At 39.0% G+C, this 24,430-nt stretch overlaps 1 protein-coding gene across 1 annotated transcript in view; it reads left to right on the top strand.

Moving 5' to 3' along the window:
• LOC131219915 (probable LRR receptor-like serine/threonine-protein kinase At1g56130) overlaps positions 1-24,430 on the top strand; it is a 140,191-nt gene that overhangs the window by 98,577 nt on the left and 17,184 nt on the right. Inside the window, exons 20-21 of the mRNA XM_058214901.1 lie at positions 21,150-21,276; positions 23,175-23,602. Coding sequence (XP_058070884.1) covers positions 21,150-21,276; positions 23,175-23,602 — 555 coding nt within the window. The remainder of the gene's footprint in view (positions 1-21,149; positions 21,277-23,174; positions 23,603-24,430) is intronic.

Here is a 24,430-nt window from a genome sequence, read left to right as displayed (position 1 = left end):
CTTTATCTTCGATCTCTTGATTTTCTCAGATCTCTGGCGTGTAAATTCTTCAATCTTGGTCCCCTGGGGTCCGTCTCTTTCCTTAGTGATTCTTGAGCATTAAATCCATGCCTTTAGCATCATTTTCAGTCCACGCTCATAAATTCACCTTACAACACAAACATAATTAAAATATGGCGTTACACGGTATCATGTTTCATGTTCGTAAAATCAGGTAAAAACTGGGGTCTAATATGCAATATTTGACCCTCAACAATTGTAAGGCCAAGTAAAGGTATTGCACAGCCAAGGAAAAATGACAAAAGTCATCTTTAAGCCACGAGGGGCTGCTCGGGAGCCGTTTAAGGGACCACCTCATCGCCAGACGCATCAGAGCCCAACTCAAAATCATCGAAGATGGAGAGATCTAACTCTAGAAAGGATTCCTTCATGCCCTCGATGCACTTGGCGTGATGATAGAGGGCATTTTCGTCCTCTATATATGCCTGGGAAGACTCAAATTCCATGACGACATCCTTCCGAGATTGAGCGATGACAGCTCAAGTCCCTACCTTGAGTTCCTCGAGCTTTGCATCAGTCTCCTTGAGCTTCGTTCCGCAGTCCCTGAGGCTTCCCTTGGCTTCCTCTAGCTTTGCCTTTTGCTCATTCTTCTGTGCAGAAGCCTCTTCAAGAAGCTTCCTCGTAGCCTCTAGTTCGGCCTCTACAGTCAAGGCCCGAGCTTCTGATTGCGCGATCTTTTGGCTGGTCTTGCCTACCTATTCGAGTAAGTGAGCAAACACAGTGTGCGCCTTCAGCATGCATGGGGTGATCTACAAGATAAAAAAGTTAGGTGAAGGCGAGCAACCAAAAACCAAGATCGACCTAACTCTAAAAAAAATCCTAACCCCAAGGAGACTCATCATCACATGTGTGAGAACCAACTTCGGTGGGGAGTCGAAGAAGCTGCTGAACTTCGCCTCATGCATGTGACGGTCCGCCCAAGGAAGGAACTCCTCGACAGTTTGGTGGAGACCCTTACCTCGCCCCTACTGAGCTCCGGAAGGGCGAGCAATCTCTTCTGCCTCTGAAGATCGAACTTCCGCAGAAAGTTCGGGAGCTCACTGTGCCTCGGTAGAGGCGTCTCCTTCCTGAATGGCCATCCCAACCACTCCACCAGCATCAAAGGAGGGCTCCACCTCCATTCCCTCTCCTTCTGCCTCCACCACGATAAGGCAAGAGGGGCCAACCTTCCCCTTGATCTTAGAGCAAGTTTTTTGCCTCTTCCTCTTCGGCGCCTCCAACTCCTCCCGGGAGGGTGCCTGAAATTTAGAAGCGGGCTGCAGCAAAGGACGAGCTTCAGGCACCTTTGCATCGACACACAAAAAAAAACTATGTTGGAGGAAGTCACAAAATTTTCCTAAGTCCTAAAGCTCAGCCAAAAGTCTTACTAAAGGACTTACCAGTAAGCGCGAGATCCAAGCCCGACTTAAGAAGTAACTCAGGTTAAAGCAACACTCTCCAAGACCTTTTCTCCTCTCCTAGCACCCTTACTCCCCTGATTCGAACAAGCGATCCGCTATCAAGCAAAGGAGCGTGCTTGGGGATAACTACGACAAAGGACATATTCGGACAAGTTAAGTAGATTCGAAGATCGATCAAATATGGACGAGCTAAAGAATAACTACATCCGAAGCATACTGACCTGGCTCGGAGAACGCTGAGGAGACCCAGTGGTGATCCGATGCTAGAGGTAGGTCGGCTACCTCCCAACACCCAGAAGCCCAAAACCACTTGCCCCTCTAATTCTTGTTGGACGACGAAGGGTCGGTAATAAGGCTCCCCCAATCCCCCGCCAAGTGAAAAGATAGTACCAACCGGGTTGTGAGTTGTTCGGCATCACTCGGTACAAATGGAGGAACTCCTCAACGGTCAGTTCAAGCTGCTCTAGCTCAGACCACAAGACCACGCAGCCGATCAAAGCCCTCCATCCATTGGGAATCATTTGTCTCGGGTCCAAATTTAAGTGAGCGAGTGAGCACCGCACTAGACCTTACAACGAAAGCCTCAGGCCGCATTGCAGAGTGACCTGGAAGATCACGACAGCTCCTTCCGGAGGTCGGTCCAAGAGCTCGTCTGGTGAGGGAAGCCGAAGAATTATAGATTCTGGGATATGATATCCGAGTCTGATGTGAGCTAGCGCCTCCTCTGTGAGAGTTGAGGGCACAAGACCACCCGAACCTTCCTCACTAGCGAACCCTTCCGGTTCTTCCTCACCAAAAGGGTCACATTCTACGTCTAGCGTCCTCTCTGCTGGGGACCTTTCCATCGCCTAAGATGGCGGGAAATCAACATCTGCCATCATCATCAATGGCGACGGTGGGTTTGACATCACCCGGAAGCTACCAGTCCCACTGTTGCCGCCGGAGGCCCCCTCCCATGAACTAAAAGAGTTTGACATTGCAGCTCTTTATTGATGTTGAGAGTCGCTGATTAAAAGGGAAAAAGAGATGAGGGGGCAAATGGAGTTTGGAGCTCACCGGAGAAGATGACGTTCACTCAGATGCCAGTGGCTATAGTCACCGAAAATCGCCCATTCAACGACTAAGGGAGATGGCAGATTGGGGAAGACGAAAACACAGGCGAAGACGACTCAAGGTTAGGGCTTCCCTTATATAGGGAAGCCATGTGGCGTCGCCTGAGTACGATGAAAAGGCTGAGCTATATGTCCTAGGGGGGGGGGGTGAATAGGACTATGCCAAATAAAAAAATAATAAGTGGAATATAAACAACTAATAGCCAAAAGAATGCAAATAACAAAAGGAAATAACAACCTTAAAAATCAAGTAATGAGATGTTGATACAAACTTGGTTCTAAGGACAACCTAACACCAAAAACCAATGGTTTATGGCAGGACAACCTTACTAGAACATGGGTAAGTATCAAAAACTCAAACTCAAGAGGATATGAAAGAAATATAAACTAATCTATTACAACATTCACCACAAAATGCTGAAATTTAAATATTACAACATTCACATCCACAAATACATCCCACAATCTTAAACCATAAAAGATAAAGAAATAAATCACACATCCACCAAACACAGAGAATTATAATGGTTTGCTTGTGTGTACAACAACTATTAATAAACAGCCACACAACTACTCCACTCCTAATATCCACTCCCCCGGGATATTAGCGTTCATTAATCAAAATAGGTTTTTCAAGGTTCACCTAAAACCTTCACAATTGTGTCTTTAGATGGGCTTACACAATTTAAAAACCCTTCTCTCTGAGATTTTCTAGGCCACCTCAGACAAAACTAAAATTGAGTTTTTCTGGAACAATCTCACAAACCAGAAATGAATTGAATTACAAAAAAAGTAAAAACTTATCTATATGACAATTCTGAAGCAGCCCGGTAGAACCAACTTGATGATGACGTAGATGTTCAATGTTCAGTCTCATAAGTGTATAAGTTCTAAGTCTAGATGATTTTTAATTAAATCAGCAAGGGCTTTGTATTGATTTTGATCTCAAGGAAGGGTAAATCAAATATCCCTTTTCAAAATGAGAATGGAATAGAGAATCAAAATAAAAAACAAGAGCTACTTTAAAGAATCTTAAATATACACAAAATAGCCTAGAACGTACTCAAAATTATCTCAAAAGTGATTGTTTAAGAATGATAAGAATTGAATAGAAAACTCTAAAATTTGATCACTATTTACAGGTGAAAAATCGGTTCGCACGACTCGCTTTTGATTAGTTATGACTGGTCTTATCCAAACAGATTTTTAAAAATTCTGAAGCGATAAGATTTTTTAGTCGCACGACTAGCCTTGTGGGTCTCACGACTGGTTGAGTGACCTGCTCGACTGGTCGTGGACACCACAAGACTAGTCGTGTGAGTCCAGATTACTCGTTAGAAAATGAGTCGAGCACTACACAACTGGTCAAACACTATTCATATGACTGGTCGAGGAGTTTCCTGGACTAGTCGTAGACCAACAGAAAAATTCTAAAAATTCATAACAAATCCTGGACTGGTCAAGGATACTAGGACTGGTCGAGTTAGTGCTAGGGCTAGTCGAAAGAACAAAATTTTAGACTTATAAAATGACCAAAATGACCGACCGAAAGTATGAAATGATCTAATCATGATATAAGGTCAATCTAGGTCAATCATACCTTACTTGTGAGATAGAAGATATGAACACTTAATCTATCGATCACTTCAGTAGCTTTAATTCTTGCGATCTTCAAAGCTTGAACTCGACATTCCAAATATAATCTTCAACTAGGTCTTGAGTTCTTGACTTTTCTGGTTCCAGATCTTGAACCGCAATGTTCTTGAAAACTCTGTCTTCACTCAATATATGAAAGTCTTCACTGTCTTCCAGTTTGAAGATCTCAGTAAGTTCGTCGTAAATATCGACAAGATAGATTCAACACGAATAGAACGAACATCGAAGATTCAATGTGAACAGATGCACAAGCTTGATACAAATCAAGATACAAACTTAAATTGGTTTGTCACACCAAAATTTGACAATACTTGGGGTTTATCAGCATAGCACTTTTAATCTCCTCCTTTTTCAAATTTGTGACAAAACCAAAATTACAATATGCAATAGATATTCAAACAACATATTGCACAAACATGTTGCACTAACATGAAGATATCGTGCACAATAATCAACTCTCCCCCTTAATCCACTACTCTCTGCAAAAAATATTAGCTACATTTCATCATATCATATCCTCATTCACATATCATACAATATTACAATATCTCCATCTTTTTGTCACAACATGACAAAGGAAGTGAATAAGGACAAATAAAAAGAGTAAGAGAGCATGTAGAATTAATAACTACTCATCTAAATCAAATAAACAGAGTATCTGAACTGAATAGATAAGAGTTAAAACAAAATTAACCAATCAGTCATAGGGAAAAGAGTTAGAATAAAGTTATTACAGATATCATTAAATCAAAACACAACTAATCAGATCCTGAAGAGAGAACATGAATAGATGGATTAATTTGATGTAAACCCTTATTAATGCGCCTCATATGTTTGTGCATATAAGAAAATTAAAAATCCTGGGTTACACAAATCTGAGCCACCTGTTCCTCAAGATTATGCAACCTCTCATCGAAAATAGAAAGCTGATAATCAAGGTCAGCCTCAAAATTTGATTCAAGTTCATCAAATAAATCATCCATATTAACGTCTTCTTGAGGTAAAGCATCATCTTCTTCAGCTTCTTCATCTCCTCCAGTATTCCCATCAACTTGACTAAGTGCCAAGTCCAGGTTCATCTTGTTAATATTAGAATTGTTAAATGGACAGAGATTAATAGAACCTTCTCTAATAGGCATAGCTACGAAAGCATAGGTAGCTAAAGTTGTCATAAGATAAGCGAATGGAATATCGCTATGACCACGATGGAGACGAAACTGAATGATATGATGATAGATAAGAGAAGGAAGACAGATATAGATACCAAATACAACTGAATGTATAATGTGGGCCATAAAAGAGATCAGCTCGGTCTTGTTACCTGAGCGAGGATAGACATTCGAAATAAAAATCCAATGCAAGACCCTTCATCTGGGCAACATATATTTGGAACTGAGTGCAGTACCATTCCATTCCATATTCATGTTACAAAGTACTCTCGTAATCAATTGTTTCGTATTTTCAGAAGATCTAGATTGCAAAGTGGATATGGGTATGCCATCATAAACAACAGGTATATTCATGATTACTGAAATTAAATGACGGTCTACCTCAATTGAACCTTCTCTAGTTGACACAGTAAATGTCAAATCTTCTAAAGAGAATTTAGTAATACAAGCGTATATGGCCTGCACAACGGATCGGTATGCAGGACCACCCCAAGATAATATGTTTTCCCAACCTACAGCTTGAATGAAAGGAACAATGTTGAAGCACTCAAGATGATCAACAATGACAACACGCTCAACAATCACATTTCTAAGATGAAAATCTCATACATACTCGAGATCCTCTTCGAGAGGCCGAACGTGATGCACAGTAATGGGTGCGGAACGGGATGAAGAGGGACCACGAGTGGTTCTCTTCCTATTTCTTCCGTCCATTGCAATAAGAAAATAAATAAACGAAGGATTGCAAAAGAAATGAAAGGATTCCAAGAAAATCAGATTTTAAGGAAAAAAAAAACCCTTTCAAACCATCATAAATCTTGAAACAAGAAGCAAAATCAATATTAAGGATGATCAAAGAACTTAAATCCATAAGGAAATAAAAAAGGAAGCACTAATCGGAGAGTAATCGAGAGATGGGTTCGACTAGTCGTGATTGGGCTTGATGGGGAAGAAGAAAGAAATGAAGAAAAATGACTTTTTCGTAAATAAAAACCCAATTCACGAGTTTTACGACTAGTCGTGTACATACTCGACCGGTCGTGCCACGACTGGTCGAGTGTGTAATCGACCGGTCGTGTAACACTGAAAATGTGCAATTTTACATATATTTAAATTAAAAAAATATAAAATAATATATACATACATTATGATACAAATGAGCACAAATCATAGTTCATATTGCACATACCAGGATCAAATTTTAATTTTACAAATCAATTTTTGTCGACTGATTTTGTGAATATGTCAGCTAGTTGATTCTCGGTCTGAATATATTCTAATGAAATTATCTTTTCTTCCACCAATTCATGAATATAATGATACCTAATGTCAATGTGCTTGGTTCGTGATTGCTGAATAGGATTTTTGAAAATATTAATTACGCTTGTGTTATCACAATGTAATATCATAGATTCTTACGCAATTTTGTAATTGCTTAGTATTCTTTTCATCCATCCTACCTGAGTGCATGCATTACCTGCAGCAATATATTCAGCCTCAGTAGTGGAGAATGATAAGGAACTTTTTTCTTACTTAGCCAAGAAACTAGAAAATTCCCGACATAGAAACAACCACCACTGGTCGATTTACGATCATCAATGTTACCAGCCCAATCAGCATCCGTGTAACCAGCTAATTGCACACTAGTATCATGTGGATACCAGAGACCAAGATTAGCTGAACTAGTGACATATCGTAAAATACACTTAACAGCAATCAAGTGGGACTCGTTAGGGTCTAATTGATATCTAGCACAAATTTCAACGCTAAAAGCAATATCAGGTCAACTCGCAGTTAAATAAAGTAAACTTCCTATCATACTACGATACAACTTAGGATCCACACTCTTACCTGTTGAATCCTTAAAAAGTTTTAGAGTGGTACTCATTGGAGTATCAAAAATTTTTTCATTCTAAAATCTGAACCTTTTAACTAAGTTCAGAGCATATTTGGTTTGAGAGATGAAGAATCTATCAGGATGTTGTTTGACTTTCAACCCTAGGAAATAATTTACTTCTCTAACCATGCTCATTTCAAATTTGGACATCATAAGATCTGTAAACTCAACAGTCATATTAGCACAAGTAGATCCATAGATAATGTCATCAACATAGATTTGCACTATTAAAATATGATCATTATGTTTCTTAACAAATAATATTTTATCTACACTCCCCATAACAAACTCATGATTTAACAATAATTTAGTTAATTTCTCCTACCATGCCCTGGGAGCTTGTTTCAAACCATAAAGTGCCTTTTTTAGGAGATAAACATGATTAGCATGCTTATGGTCTTTAAAACCCTTTGGTTGTTCAACGTATACTTCTTCATGCAAATCACCATTTAAAAATGCACTCTTAACATCCATTTGATATATTTTGAATTTTTTTAAGCACGCAATGGATATAAACAGTTTGATTGATTCAAGACGAGCTACTGGGGCAAAGGTTTCATCATAATCATTACCTTCAATTTGGGTGTATCCTTGTACAACTAGCTTAGCCTTGTTTCTAATTATGTTACCAAGTTCATCAGTCTTGAAAATTCATTTTGTTCCGATAATATGTTTATCAGTTGGTCTTGGAACTAAATACCAAACATCATTTCTCACAAATTGATTGAGCTCTTCTTGCATAGCTACAATCTAATTTTCATCAGTAAGGGCTTCTTTTACGTTAGCTGGTACTATCTGAGACATAAAGCACACATAGTTACACATATCTTCTAATTATTTACGAGTACGTACACTAGTGAGGGGATTTTCAAGGATTTGATCAGTAGGATAATCTTTATTTATTCGTAGTTCAGTGTTATTTTGATTAGATGAAGAGTTTGGTTTATTAATTAGAAGAACCTCATCATCTTTTGAACTTGAGACAGATGTATTTAAATGATCATCAATGACCATATTAATAGATTCTTGTATTATACTGGTCCTCTTGTTAAGTACCCGATATACTTGACTATTTAGAGCATACCCTAAAAATATCCCTTCATCACTTTTGGTGTCAAATTTACCTAGATGTTCTCGATCACACAAGATATAGCATTTACTGTCGAAAACTCGAAAGTATTTGACAGAAGGCTTCTTATCAAACCACATCTCATAAGCCGTTTTATTATTTAATTTTCTAATATAAACATGGTTAATTATATAACAAGTAGTATTTTCGGCTTCAGCTCAGAGATTTTTAGGAAGCTTCAACTATTTAACATTACATTTGTCATTTCTTGAAGCACCCTATTTTTCCTTTCCACTACCTCATTTTGTTGTGGTGTTTTAGGAGCAAAATATTCATGTGATATTCCTTGGTCACTACAAAATTTCTCAAAACTATTATTTTCAAACTCAGAACCATGATCACTACGGATCTTAGTGACTTGTAATTCTTTTTCGTTTTGAATACGTTTAAGTACCCTTTTTTACTTCGTCGAGAGTTTTAGATTTCTCTCTTAAGAAGACTACCCAAGTATACCTGGTAAAGTCATTTACAATGACCAGAATATACTTCTTGCCACCTTAATTCTCCGTTCTAGTTGGTCCAATGAGATCTATGTGGAGAAGTTCGAGTGGTTTAGATGTGGCATTGGAGTTTATCTTTTTGTGAACACTCCTGGTTTGTTTACCAATCTGGCACTTGCCACATATCTTATCCACTTTCTTTATTTTTGGGTAGACTCTTAGCAAATCACTTTTGCTCAATCTATATAAGTTGTGATAGTGTACATATCCTAGGCACTTATGTCATAGTTCGGTCTTATCGGTATGGACCATGTAACACGATAGCTTAGATGAGCTTGAGTCAGTAACTATATAGTAGTTCTCAGAAGTTCTGTGACCAGTTAATATTACAGAACCATTCTTATTTAAGATTTCGCACTTTTGGTTTGAATATTTTACACTGTGATTATTATCGCAAATTTGAGAAATGCTTAATAAATTATGTTTTAAACCTTCTACATATAAAACATTCTCAAATAGAGGGAAGTTAGGGAGTTGAACCGTACTTTGGCCAACAATTTTGCAGTTGTTACCATCACTGAATGTGACTGAACCATCAATCATGTCTTTAAGACTGGTGAATAGGCTTTTATCACCTGTCATATGTCTGGAGCAACCACTATCCAGGTACCACTTTGAATGGCTCGTGGCTTTGAATGCGGTGTGGGCAACCAAACAAGCAACCTTAGGGACCCATTTCATTACAGTTTTGGGTTTAGGAGCATAGTTGGTCTTCTTCTGATTATAATTGTTATATGTCTTACCCGCTGAGTTAGATTTTAAGAGCTCCTTAAGCAAGTCTACAATTTTCTCAGTTAAAGGATTATGGTTCTGATTTTTATAGTTGATATGGTTCTTTTTAGGATTTAAGGACTGAAAAGTTTTAGTTGTTTTAGAAATATTTTGATTCAGACTTTTCCCTTTTGAGTTATAAAACTCCCCTTTAACAAATTTAGGTGGAGTATTCTTATATTTTGGAGGAATATTTTTATTGTAGCCCAATCCAGATCAATCACTACATTTGCTGGATCCGGATAAAAGTTTTTCTAATTTAGGATCTCCTTAGGCATACCTTCATGTGTCCTTCAAACTCAAAAGTAAAGAGACTTCTAGTTTTAGGTTTTCATTTTCAGATTTTAAGTTTTCAACTTGGGACATTTTAAAATCTAAGTCACACTTAGTTTTTTCAAAGCAATCTGAAAGGTGTGATTTTTTCAAAACTAGATTATCAAAATTCTTTTTTTTTTCGGAAAAGCTTGATTCGTATATATCATTCAGAACAGTAACTTACATATCGGGTCTTCCCAGGAGAAAAAGGACCTGGCGAAAATGAAACCAAACCACAGAAAAACAAACTGAGTGACACCAAAACCATAATCCACAAAACCCGGAGCAAAACAGAAAAAAAATTCTAAGGAAAACCTCCCACCCCCTAAAAAGAATGCTGGAAAGCTACTTCCTCTCCCTGATAGAACCTAACCCTGCCCTGTCTAAGACAAGGAGCCCACGCAGGTCATGAGGAAGCTCGCCCCAAAAACTACTACAAAACTGAGAATGGGATGAGCTCCCCTCGCAGGCTAGTGCATCAGCAGGAGCGTTCCCTTCCCTGAAAATGTGCTAAAAAACTATCTGCCCCTTTTGATGGAGCTGGTTTGTTCTAGCCGCCCAGCCTCTCCATTTCCAACCCAGGCTTAAGTTCTCTTTGAACACCTTGACCACCAACTCTGAATCCAATTCTACCACCACTTTACAAAAACCTTTTTCTATACACATAGCTAGCCCATCGTGGGCTACTTTGACCTTAGCCCCAATATTAAACATCACCCCATATCCTACCAAGAAAGCAAAAATGAGATCGCCTTTGTCATTCCTACAGACTCCGCCACCCCCTGCTAGACTTGGGGTTTCCTCTAGACGATCCATCAACATTAACTTTTACCCATCCCATAGGGGGTTTATACCATTTAACTATATTCTGGCTCCCATTCCTGACTCCGCCCGTACCTACAGGTGGCTGTGGGTGAATGTTTGAAGGCATACCTATCTTCTCCCTTCAATTTTGTTTCCCTGTCTGGATAACCACCTGGCAATGCAAGTGATCACTGATCCTGTCGCAGGAGATTTACCTTCGAACACCGCCTTGTTTCTTACTTTCCACAGTTCCCACCAGATATAAGCTGGAGCTAAAATGGTGTTGATATGGCGAGAGTTGCTGACCGTGTATGCCATTCTCCATTGTGCAAATCTGGCTTCCGCTAAGATTATCAAATTTCTCTTTCAATTTTAAAAACTTTTCTTTTTGTAGTTTTAATTTAACAACTATTTAACAACTTTCCCTGTATAAGGCATCATAAGCATCCTGAAGATCTTCTTCATTTTTATGATCACTTCCTAGATTTTCTTCACTGGTTGTATCATTATCTAAGAAAGTGAACTTAGCTAGAGACATTAGGGCTTTAACATCATTACCTGACTCAGTTTCAGAATCTTCTGACTCAGAAGAGGCTTTAGAGTAGGAAGATTCATCCCATGTAGCCAATATACCTTTCTTTTTAGGTTTGTCCTTTTTAGAACATTTGTTTGCTAGATACTCATATTCATGCTAGTTGTAGCATTGGCAATCTTTTAAAGATTTTCAATTTTTTGATCTTGATCTTTTCTTTTCAGTAGGTTTTTGAACATCAACCATTTTTTTTTACTTTTGAAAATCTTGTAAAACTTTTTATCTAAAAGGGCCATATCACCTTAGAATTTTATAAATCAAAATTGTTATTTTCATGAGACATGCTTTTAGAAGACTTAAGGGCGATAGATTTACCTTTTGGTGCTTTAAAGTTTAACTCGTAGGTTTGTAAAGAACCAACCAGTTCTTCAACCTGCATATGGTCCGTATCATGAAGTTCCTGAATGGCCGTGACTTTTGAATTGAACCTTTCAGGTAGTGAGCGTAGTATCTTTGCATAGACCTTGCTTTCTAAGATGCTATCTCCAAGACCCCACATAGAGTTGACTATGTCATTCAACTTAGTATAGAAGTCCATGAATGTTTCACTTTCTTCCATACGTATTTCCTCAAGCCTAGTGGTGAGGATTTGTAGTTTAGATTTCTTGACAGTAGTCGTACCCTTGTGTGTCATTTCTAAGATATCTCAGGCTTGTTTCGCAATATCACAAGATATTATTCTTTTGAATTCATCTAGTGTTAGTGCGCAAGTAATTGCATTTAAAGCCTTGGCATTAGCACTACTCTCAGTTCTCTGAAGAGTGGTCCAAGTGTTATAGAGAGCAACCTTTGGAGATTTAGTTCCATCAAGGCCTAGAACTTCAATAGTAGGTGGAGTCCATTTAGTTACTGTGGCTTGCCACACATTCTCGTCAAGAGACCTCAAGAATATTCTCATTCTGGCTTTTCAATAAGCATAATTAGAGCCATCAAAAATGAAAGCCTAGTTATAGAAAGGCTATCAAAATTTGACATCTTAAAATCTCAGATCAGTTAGTCAGGAATTAAATCCAAATAAACAAGTTATTAGGCTCTGATACCACTTGAAAAGGCCGAGCTATATGTCTTAGAAGGGGGGGGGGGGGGGGTGAATAGGACTATGCCAAATAAAAAATAATAAGCGGAATATAAACAACTGATAGCCAAAAAGAATGTAAATAATAAAAAGAAATATCAACCTTAAAAATCAAGTATTGAGAGGTTGATACAAACTTGGTTCTAAGGACAACCTAACACCAAAAACCAATGGTTTATGGCAAGACAACCTTGCTAGAATGTGGGTGAGTATCAAAAACTCAAACTCAAGAGGATATGAAAGAAATAAAAACTAATCTATTACAACATTCACCACACAATGCTGAAATTTAAATATTACAATATTCACATCCACAAATATATCCCACAATCTTAAACCATAAAAGATAAAGAAATAAATCACACATCCACCAAACACAGAGAATTATAGTGGTTCGTTTGTGTACACACTAACTGTTAATAAACAGCCACACAACTACTCTACTCCTAATATCCACTCCCTCGGGATATTAGCGTTCACTAATCAAAATAGGTATTTCAAGGTTCACCTAAAACCTTTACAATTGTGTCTTTAGATGGGCTTATACAATTCAAAAACCCCTCTCTCTGAGATTTTGTAGATCACCTCAGACAAAACCAAAATAAAGATTTTGTAGAACAATCTCACAAACCAGAAATGAATTGAATTACAGAAAAAGTAAAAACTTATTTGTATAACAATTCGGAAGCAGCCCGGTAGAACCAACTTGATAATGACGTAGATGTTCAATGTTCAGTCTCACAAGTGTATAGGTTCTAAGTCTAGATGATTTTTAATTAAATCAGCAAGGGCTTTGTATTGATTTTGATCTCAAGGAAGGGTAAATCAAATATCCCTTTTCAAAATGAGAATGGAATAGAGAATCAAAATAAAAAACAAGAGCTACTTTAAAGAATCTTAAATATGCACAAAATAGCTTAGAATGTACTCAAAATTATCTCAGAGTGATTGCTTAAGAATGATAAGAATTGAATAGAAAACTCTAAAATTCGAGCACTATTTATAGGTGAAAAATCGGTTCGCACGACTGGCCTTTAGTTAGTTACGACTGGTCTTATCCAAACAGATTTTTAAAAATTCTGGCACAATAAGATTTTTTAGTCGCACAATTAGCCTTATGGGTCCCACGACTGGTCGAGTGTCCTACATGACTGGTCGTGTGGGTCAAGATCACTCGCTGGAAAATGAGTCGAGTACTGTACGACTGATCGAGCACTATTCACATGACTGGTCGAATAGTTTCCAGGACTAGTCGTAGATTAATAGAAAATTTTTAAAAATTCATAACAAATCCTAAACTGGTCGAGAAAATACAAAGATTGGTCGAGCCAATGCTAGGGCTAGTCGAAAGAACAGAATTTTATACTTATAAAATGACCAAAATGACCAACCGAAAGTATGAAATGATCTAATTATGTTCTAAGGTCAATCTAGGTCAATCATACCTTACTTGTGAGATAGAACATATGAACACTTAATCTATCGATCACTTCAGTAGTTTTAATTCTTGCGATCTTCAAAGCTTGAACTCGATATACCAAACATAATCTTCAACTAGGTCTTGAGTTCTTGACTTTTCTGGTTCCAGATCTTGATCCATAATGTTCTGAAAACTCTGTCTTCACGCAATATATGAAAGTCTTCACTTTCTTCTAGTTTGAAGATCTCGGTAAGTTCATCGTAGATATCGGCAAGATAGATTCAGCACGAACAGAACGAATGTCGAAGATTCAATGTAAACAGATGCACAAGCTTGATACAAATCAAGATACAAACTTGAATTGGTTTGTCACACCAAAATTTGACAATACTTAGGGTTTATCAACATAGCACTTTCATACGACCATTAATGTTGGGCCGTACGACGTCCTTTCGACTACCCCCTACCAACACATGGCGCGACCACATGCGCTGCTCGACCCTAACATCGAGTATTGAACCACGTATCGTGCCCTCATTGGTCTGTCACCGAAATGGCGGCCTAACGCCCCATGTGACATCGAACCACGAAATGATATGCCATGTTCAAGTACTGATACGGGTTGAGCACCGTGTTGGCTGTCATACCTGGCATTTATGACTACATAACCCGACCTAAATCCGACCTAAAATGCATCGGGTTTACTTTCCAAGCCGCTTCAGATCGACTCAAAAAGTAAAGGGGGCTTACTGTTGGGTGAAAAAATAGTTAAGTCGGTTAGATCGACTGATATATGGAATGGACCAACTCTATTAAACAGCACGGACCCTTTAAGATTCGAGCCCCAAGGGACATCTACTTCCAAATACAGACCGATCTTTAAGGAGGTCGATGCAACTGCAAGGACACTAAAAGAGAATGCAACTGTAAGTCCACTTAAATGGCCAATTGCCGACCTAACCCATAGGTCGGTTGTAACTTGACTATAGATTGGCCATAGGTCAGTCATAGGTCGACCAATAGCTTAAATATGGCTCGACCGTAGCTTAACCAGATCTCGATAATAGCTCGGGACAGTCTTTACACAAGGCAAACACTGACATAGCGGGAAGTTCAGAATGGCTTATACAATTTGCCCTCAGATCAACAGCCCGAAGATCTCTCCCAAGATCTTCGGAGGATCAGATCAGATCCCGAGAAACTTGGATGACGATAATCTCGATGAAATCTCAAGCGGATCTCTTAATGGATTCTTCCCAAACGTATCGGGAAAGACTCCTCATGCCATTGTCTTCCTCCTCCTATAAATAAAGGTACCCTCAACCAATGTAAGGTACGTACACTCATTCTAACATTCGACTGGTGACTCTTTTCCTTAAAGATTATCTCCCTAAAAGACCCAAGGTCCTGACTTAGGCATTAGAGGGTCCCCTGTACTAGCCAGGGTCTCCTTTGTCTGCTCTTTTTACCTCTGCGAGTTCCGATGGGTCAACCAGGGAAGGTCTACCGAAAAACTGCATCAACATGTTTCATGAAATAAATATGCACCTTTCTAGAGAAATCCTCAATGAACGTAACAAAGAATGATGACCCTCCTCTAGAAAAAACTGGCGATGGCCCCCAGATATCTGAATGCATATAATCAAGCTAGCATTTACTAACATGAATTCCTATTTTTAAATAATAATTTTGATTGTTTTTCATATATGCAATGCTCACATATATTGAAATTAAAAAATTTTAAATGAGAAGTTAACTGACGATCAAGAAGTACCTTCATACCGTGCTCACTCACGTGGCCTAGGCGCGCATGCCACAAACATATTGACGTGGACTCCACTATAGTCATTACAGCTCCACCTGGTATAGTATTCCTGCTCAACCTATAAATATTTTTGTTCCTTCGTATATTTATAACAATGAGTTCCCCTTTTGAAACGTTCAAAACACCTTCATAACTGTAAAGTTTCACCTGAGTACATTAAGAGGTCCCAGAGATATCATATTCTTTTTCAAATCCATAATGTACCTCACATCGGTCAAAGCACACTCCACCCCATCAAACATCCTGATGCAAACTGAACTAATTCCTATCATCTTTCAGGCATGGTCATTGTCCATAACAACTAAGCCACCATCATACTCACTATATGTGGTAAACCAACTCTGATGAGGACACATATGGTACGATGCCCTCGTATCTAAAATCCACTCTTGATATAAGTAACCAATCTTGGATAGTAACAACATGTCACAACTCCTCGTCCCTTCACCAAATTTCACTGAATTGGCTTCCTTTAGCGAATCATCTGATTTCTCCTCCATATGGGTTTTGGAATTTTGACTGTCCTTCTCAACATGCCCCATCCTTCCACAATTCCAACACTTCAACTTCCCTTTATCCTTCGACATGAAACTCAATTGTGCTTCCTCTTCTCTCGTTCAAACAATCTTTCCCGAGCAAACAATGTATTCATAAAAGTACATTCGCCTCCACTCTTCCTTCTCAACTACTTCGATTGAAGGGTTGAGATAATGGTATCGACATCTAAGGTATCCCTACCGCAGCATAAAATATCCACCAGATACTTGTAGGACTCCGGGAGAGACGTCAACAAGATTAGGGCTTTGTTTTCTTTATCGATCTTCACCTTCACGCCTGTCAGTTTACAAACTAGTTTGTTAAAGACGTTGATGTGCTCAGAGAGATCCAACCCTTCCACCATCCTCAGAGTATAAAACTGTCTCTTCAGATACAGACGATTAGAGAGTAATTTCATCATATAGATACTCTCCAACTTCACCCACAATCATGCAGTAGTCGTCTCATCAATGACATTGTATAGGAATTCATCGGCCAAGTACAATTGGATTGTGTTAATCGCCCCTGATCAAGTTCATCCTAATCATCTTCCTTTATTGACTCTAAATGTTTCGCTTTCCCAAGGAGTGCATGATGCAGCCCTTGCTAAATTAAGAGGGTCTTCATCTTCAACCTCCATAGTTCAAAATTATTTTTACCCATGAACTTCTGTATCAAACTTCACATTCGATCCCCTCAATGCCATGTTTTCAGATTCAATCTGATAACCCAACCTACTCTGTTATAACACTTATTGGGCGATGAAACCCCTTAATGGGTGCGAAAGCAACCTCATAACAAATCAAATACACTATAGAGAACGAAAAAGAACAAGCAAGCATAGAGAACATAGAAAATTTTACGTGAAAATCTCTTGTGCGAAAAACCACGACACAAAGTGACAATCAATCCACTATGAACGATGAATTACAATTGATGGAACAACTTACAGAATAGAAAACCCTACCTTTTCCGTATGCAAAATCCTAAAAACTGTGTAGGCTTTCCTCGTTCTACCCTAATCGAGTTTAGAGATGTTCTTATATACTCCCATAAAAGATTAGAAACAAAACCCGCACTTTCTAAAAAAAACTTGTGCATTCCATCGGTCGCACCTTCGGTCAACCGAGATATCAATAGCGCATGTCGGTCAACCAAAACAAACCTCAATCATTCGGAAACATGACAACATGCTTTGATCGACCCAACTGAACCTTCGGTCGACCTAACTGCACTGTACCAAATTAAAGGCACTCGATCAATAGACTAAACTATCTTACCTCTGGTAGGTAAATGGATGACCTCAATTTCACTAATTGAGCGCCACATGGGTGGAACTTTCATGAGATCCACCTATCCACTAGGTAAGCTGCCTCATCTTCACTTGGAACCCAAAAGCATAAAGATCCAAAAACTCAAGGAGGCCAACCATAGGAAATAGATGTGCTGGAAACACCCACCATTAGTTGTGTAGGGCCCACAATGATGTTTATATATCATCCAATCCATTCATCTGATATGATTCATCGAGATGAAAGAATTTACCAAAAATCACATTATTCCATAGGCCTGTCAACAGGCGAGGCCTACTCAAATTTTTGAGTTTGTTCCGCCCAAGTCCAGTCCATTGACAGCCTCACCATTCCAAAACACATGTCGGTCATACCACGTGAATTCAAAAGTTTTAGGTATATATTTATATGGTTCCTATGGAGTTTCCCACCTGAGTGTTGAATTAGCCTGGTTTCTAGCACACATGATGTGTGTATGTACTTGATGGATGGGTTGTATCATGCACATAAAGTTGTTTCCCTTACATTAGAGAAAGTGACACCCTCCTTATACTTACAGAGTTACACACAACGTATCTTTTGTCCCATTTTATCGGACTAATTATAAAATTCAATTCGAGCACATCCAATTGCACCCTTTTAGTTTTACTTTGCTATAAAATGTTGAAGCTTTTCTTTAGAGCACGTGGATCACCTAAATGTTTTGTACACTCTTTACGGTTTACTTCTTTTTATATATATAAAAAGGGATTTGGACTTTACTAGCACTGTGGTATGGTTAAATTTTCAAAAAGGAATGGATGTTTCAAATATTCTTAGACTAGTCATCTAACACGTCTTGAAATAATTTTCAGACCAAATCTTGTGATGCCCCGTCACTGTGGTCACATGTGGGCAGGCACATGTGGGCGGGCACACATGTGGGGCAGGCCCCAAGATGGCTGGCAGGCTACTGTGTGGCTGGCAGGCTACTGTGTACACAGTAAAAGTGAAACTTTGTCCCACATCGAAAGTGTCGTCTAAAGTTGTGGTGGTTATATGTGGAGTTGTCACCCTATATTATATGAGGCCTTTTGGGAGAGTTCCCCAAGAACAAAATCGTGCGGGCTGTGCCCAGAGCGGACAATATCATACAGTGTGGGCGTGGGCTGTTACAAATGGTATCAGAGCCGACGACGGCTCTGCCCTCGGTGGGGGATATTGTGACGCCCCGTCACTATGGTCACATGTGGGCGGGCACCCATGTTGGCAGGCCCCAAGATGGCTGGCAGGCTACTGTATGGCAGGCAGGCTACTGTGTACATAGTAAAGGTGAAACTTTGTCCCACATCGAAAGTGTCATCTGAAGTTATGGTGGTTATATGTGGAGTTGTTACCCTATACTGTATGAGGCCTTTTGGGGGAGTTCTCCAAAAATAAAACCGTGCGGACTGTGCCCAAAGCAGACAATATCATACAGTGTGGGCGTGGGCTGTTACAAATCTCACATGTCATTTGATCAACATTTGTATGGATTTTGAGTGAAGAAGAAGTTATATAGTATTCAATCCCGAGAAAGTGACATCGACGGAATTGGTTATTGGGCCTACTGGAACCTAAATACAATCCATTCATTTTCTTTATAGCCCTTTATTTATATGTGAAGATCCTAACTTCTTGCTGACATGATCTCTATGGCCCATAAAACCTGATAACTTATAATAGTATCTATTCGATACGAACTATTTTCTTGTGATGTGGCTAATGTGATTGGCGGATGTTGATCATTCTTCTAACCATGGCCTTCCATGAAATTTTGAGGTTAATGGATAGAGTAGATTCCACACATATACGATGGTGGACCCCACAGATGGTGTACGAATGCCCTTAGAAAGGGTCAAGTGTTGCCTTTTTACACTTTATACAGAAGTTGTCCTTCTTTCTTGGAAAAGTGAAAATCATGGAATCCACTATCACATTCCCTACATCGTTTTCGGTATTTCTCTCATCCAAAAATTTTTCTTTTTTAAAGTCCTTCGTTTCTCTTCACCATTTCTCTCCTCTACCATCTATCTAGCATTCTTCAGTGTTTATCCAAAAACTTCTTTTTGTTAAAGCTTCATCCACCACTCCCACCACTATGAACGTGCAGTTCTCCGGTGTCCCTTCTATCGTAGTAACAATAGTGTCAGTCATTTATGAAGGTAAATAAAACCTTAGATCATTGTCGATGTTAATTTTTTAAGGGACCAGGTTGTGATATGTTTTGGCATTGTGTTAAGAAAGGTTGAAGTGGAGAAGAGGTAATAGTGCAGAATGTCATTCAATAAGGGTCGTTGTTATCATCCAATAAGAGTCGGGGTTATCATCCACTAAGGGTCGAGCTTGACAGTAAAAAGTTGAATGGTCGAGATTGGGCAGCGTGAATTCAATGTACTTATCAACACAACTATTCTTCTGTGAAGATGCAACTATCAGATTCTCCACACAAATCAGAAGTGCCAGCTTCAATGCATCCTCATGTTGCTTTTTTCCCACAAAGTGAGAGATAAGCTTCTTTCAAATCGTCATTCGTCACAATTCCTTCTTTCAAGTAAGTCTCCTTAATTCATTTTCTTTTATTTTTCCTTATTGTTTGACCCTTTCCAGACTCACTTGATCTAAAAGGTCCAAACCTAAGACCCATAATGAGGGCAAAGTCCAGCTCAGTCAAATTCATGATGGTACCTTGAACATCGAAAGTTGGGTGACCAATATGTCTCTGCATTAGACAGTGGATTACTTTACCATAAGTCATCTACCCAGCCACTGAAAAATTTAATAGATGTCCAAAACAACTCTTCTTAAACATCTCTTTTCTAGTAAAATTGTTGTCAAAATCATCTAACATGTATTCCTTTAAAAACTGAATGGAACACTTTGGAAAGACCGTTGCTTTCTCGTAGTCTAAGCAGGTGATCCTCTTAGTTTTTTTCGACCTGCATTACAAGAAGGGTCAAGGTTAACAATGGGATAGTAAAGGTCAAGATTATCATCCACTAAAGGCCGAGGCTGTCATCCACTTGGTTAAGGATCAAGGTTGTCATTCAATAAAGGTTGAGATTGTAATCCACTAAGGGTCAAGGTTGACAATGGATATTAATAAGGGTCATGGTTATTATCCAATAAGGGTCAAGATTGACAATCTTGCATTTAGGTCAAGGTTCTCACACTGATAATCGACCATTAATGGATGTCAACCCCGACCATTATTGTAAGACAACCTTGATCGTTAGTGTATACCAACCTCGACTGTGTCAAATATTGACAACCTTGATTGTTATTGTATGCCAACCTCAACCATGCCAAATATTGACAACTTCGACCGTGCTAAATATTGACAACCTCAACTATTATTGTATGCCAACCTCGACCTCGTCAAACCTTGACAATCTCGATATAAAGAAAATGTTGACGACCTCGAGCGTTATTACATGTCAACCTTGATCATACTAAGTATTGACAACCTCAATCTAAAGTGATACAAGTTGTCATCATTCCTAAAGAACATGATCACAATCTACAATAGCAAAAAATTCAACTATTGTCCACATACCTTCATTTTCCATTTTTACAGTTTTCGGTTGTGAGAGAAGGCACTTTACAAAAAGTACAGGAAGACGGAGATGGAAAGATGATGACAAATGGTGAAATAACAGTGCCAGAAGGGGTGGAGCTGGGTCCCGGAGAAGAAACTTCAAAAGGTAGAGGTAGGGTTGAAGTCAAGATTCGAAATGGGACCCTGCAGTCATTTTTGGCATTATAAATTCCTTTATGTACATCTTTAGATCCCATCTTCAACTTTTGGTCAAATCTGCTCCGTCCGTTCTCTCCGAAATTTTGAATAAGGTAAATGTCTAAAAAATTAACAAAATCTTTAGATCTGGTAGTCCACAACACAACAAGACAATAGGTATTATTTCAGCAAACCATTAATCTTTTTTTCCTCACTATGGGTCAGTGATAGCTTGAAACAGTGTAAAGTTCATACATTCTTATGAAAATCATAATCCACGAATATTATCAACGTATTAGATCTACCTTTTGATGGGTCTCGTGATCAAACGGATTGGATCGACCTTTTTTATGGGCATTGGGAATTGTAATGGTTGAAGCTTCTCACTCACGTAAGTTTTTGATGTACCTGCATGCCATTAACCACGAACGGTACAAAGCCAGCACTGTGGGGCCCAAAGTGATGTTTATATGTCATCTAACATATTCATAATATCACAGATACATGGCTGAAAGGAAGGCACAGATATCATATTTATTGAAAAGGTCTATGGCCCACATGGTATTTTTCAATAGTTGCATGCATGCAACTCATACTATTTATTATCGTGTGATCCACTTTATTTATAAGTAAGCTTCATTTATTGGGATATATATTACGATGAGCTAATACGATTGATGGATGGTATAGATTAAAAACTTAAATCACAATGAGCCCATAGCTAGGTACATTACCATCCAGCATATGACTTAGAGCCGCTATCGATTCTTCATTCATCATTACCTTCCGTGGTGTGCAAGGGAAAATATGTTTTCAAGAGACTTATCCAATGACTACTATAAGAATATTTGAAACATCCCTTTCTTTTTGGAAATGAATATTTAAAACATCCATTTCTTTTTTGAAATTCGACCATACCACAATACTAGTAACGTTAAAATCCCCATTAAAAAAATAATAAATAAAAATAAATAAATTAGTAAACTAAACTAAACTGTTCAAGTTTTGTCTAGGCATGCATGTCCTGGCACTGCGTTGACCATCCTGGATTTTGTGCCGAGCACTTACATCATGGGACCCTCCTGATGGACAGGCTGTATATGGCACATGCTGTGGCATGCATATGGGCCACCTTAGACATGCATATGGGAATATTAGCAAACCTGTACCAAAAAACAAAAAAACAAAAAAAAATTCTTTTCAATTTCATATGGCGGAACTCGTGTATACCGTTAATTACAGTATGCCGAATTAGGACGCGGATTTCTTTCGCAGGAAGTTCCTGCGCTGGGAACGCACGTGGGGCCCACTGGGATGTTTGTGAGAAATCCTCACCGTCCATCCATTTTGTGAGTTCATTTTAGGACATCAGGCCAAAGATGAATCGTATCCAATGCTCAAGTGCGCCAAAAATGTGATAATTAAATGTCCACAGTTGAAATATTCGTGGGGCCGCAGAAGTTTTGAATCATAATAATATTTGTGTTTTCAGTTCATCCCAGTAGGAATGATGTTATTAACGGTGTGGATGGCATGTAAACATCACTGTCGAACCCAGGGAGGTTTCAATGGTAGGAATTTCCCTAAATACCTTTTCTTTTAGTACGGCCCACTTGAGTCTTGGATCCTATCCAATTTTGGTATAATATCCTAAAATTAGTTCACAAAACGGATAGACAGAGTGGATTCCCAACAAACGTTACGGTGGGCGCCATCTGCGTTCACAGCGCAGGAACTTCCTGCGAAAGGCTTTCGCATGAAATCCGCGTCCGCCGAATTAGACACTCCATAGCATTCTCTGATTCGGAGGCACATAACCATATCATGCAACGCAGCTTTTGATCAGTGTCCCTATTTGGTTCACAGATTCTGCATTTGCAATAAATTGTGGCGGTCCAGAGATAACATCGGCAGATGGAATGGTGTATGATGGTGATGTCGATGCTCTCGGTCCAGCAACATATTATCTAGACAACGTGAGAAGGGTGGCCGTCAGTAATGTTGTGGTGCATCGTAACAACGAAAATGACTTGAAGACTGCAAACTATCAGTCTCGGATTACGAATACTTCAGACCCAGAGCTGTTTCGGACAACAAGGATATCACAAGGATCGCTGAGATACTACAAGCTTGGGCTTGTGAACGGAGAATATAAAGTGACTCTACAATTCGCTGAGATACACCTGATAGATTCAAATGCTAAGAGTGGCTTAGGAAGGCGTGTCTTGGACATTTCCGCAGATTCAAACACTCCAAAGGCCTTAGGAAGACGCGTATTCGACATTTTTTCCCAGGTGCGCACGACATAGTTTAAAAGTGAATGTTGTAGTGTATATAGTTTAAAAGGTGTGGTTACATTCCTTTCTAGCCGTGACAATCGGTCCGGTTCTGGTCAGCTGGGGCCTGACTGATTTACTAAATGGGCCATGGATACAGTCCTGAAGCTCACCTATGTCCTAATATGAGAGGATGTAGTCCAACTCTTTAGCAGATTCCTATGCTCAGTGTTTGTGGTATTGATAGTAGTTGCCAATTCAGTAGAGGTCCGATCCGAAACACATTAAAGAAAATATTGCAAGTGTTGTTTGCTTCTTTTTTTTTAAACTTTGTCGAGGTGCTCTCCTTTTGGTTAGCTTGGCTGCCCGTTTGGGACCGTTTGTTTTTGTTTTTGGTTTCTTTTTGCTGTTTTAGGAGATATGATAGGAGAGGCCTAAGGTTTTTGTGGTTTGCCCTCCTGAACCCGTCTGTACATGCTCTGTTCATATTTTATTTTTTTTTAAAAATAATAATAATAAATAAATAAATTTCAATATATATATATATGGGAAAAGGTACCATGCGCTGGACCTCACGATAAGCTCCCGTGAGGTCGAGCTGTGTGGGCCCCACTGTGATGCGTGTCGACCATCAACACCGTGCATTTGATGGGTCCCCTCTAAATTATGGGATATCCCAAAAATCAGCCGTATACGGAGCTCAGGTGGGCCATATCATTTAAAATCATGTGAAGACACCGTTAAAACATATAAAAGCACTTGGTGGGGCCCAGTTGAGTTTTGAATGCTACTGAAACTTAGTCTGAACCCTCATCCAAGTGGGACACACATAATGGATGGGCTGGA

The sequence above is a fragment of the Magnolia sinica genome, chromosome 12 (assembly GCF_029962835.1).
Source record: "Magnolia sinica isolate HGM2019 chromosome 12, MsV1, whole genome shotgun sequence".
NCBI classification, from domain to species: domain Eukaryota; kingdom Viridiplantae; phylum Streptophyta; class Magnoliopsida; order Magnoliales; family Magnoliaceae; genus Magnolia; species Magnolia sinica.
Note: the sequence above shows the minus strand (reverse complement) of the source record. Positions and strands in the feature narration are given on the sequence as shown.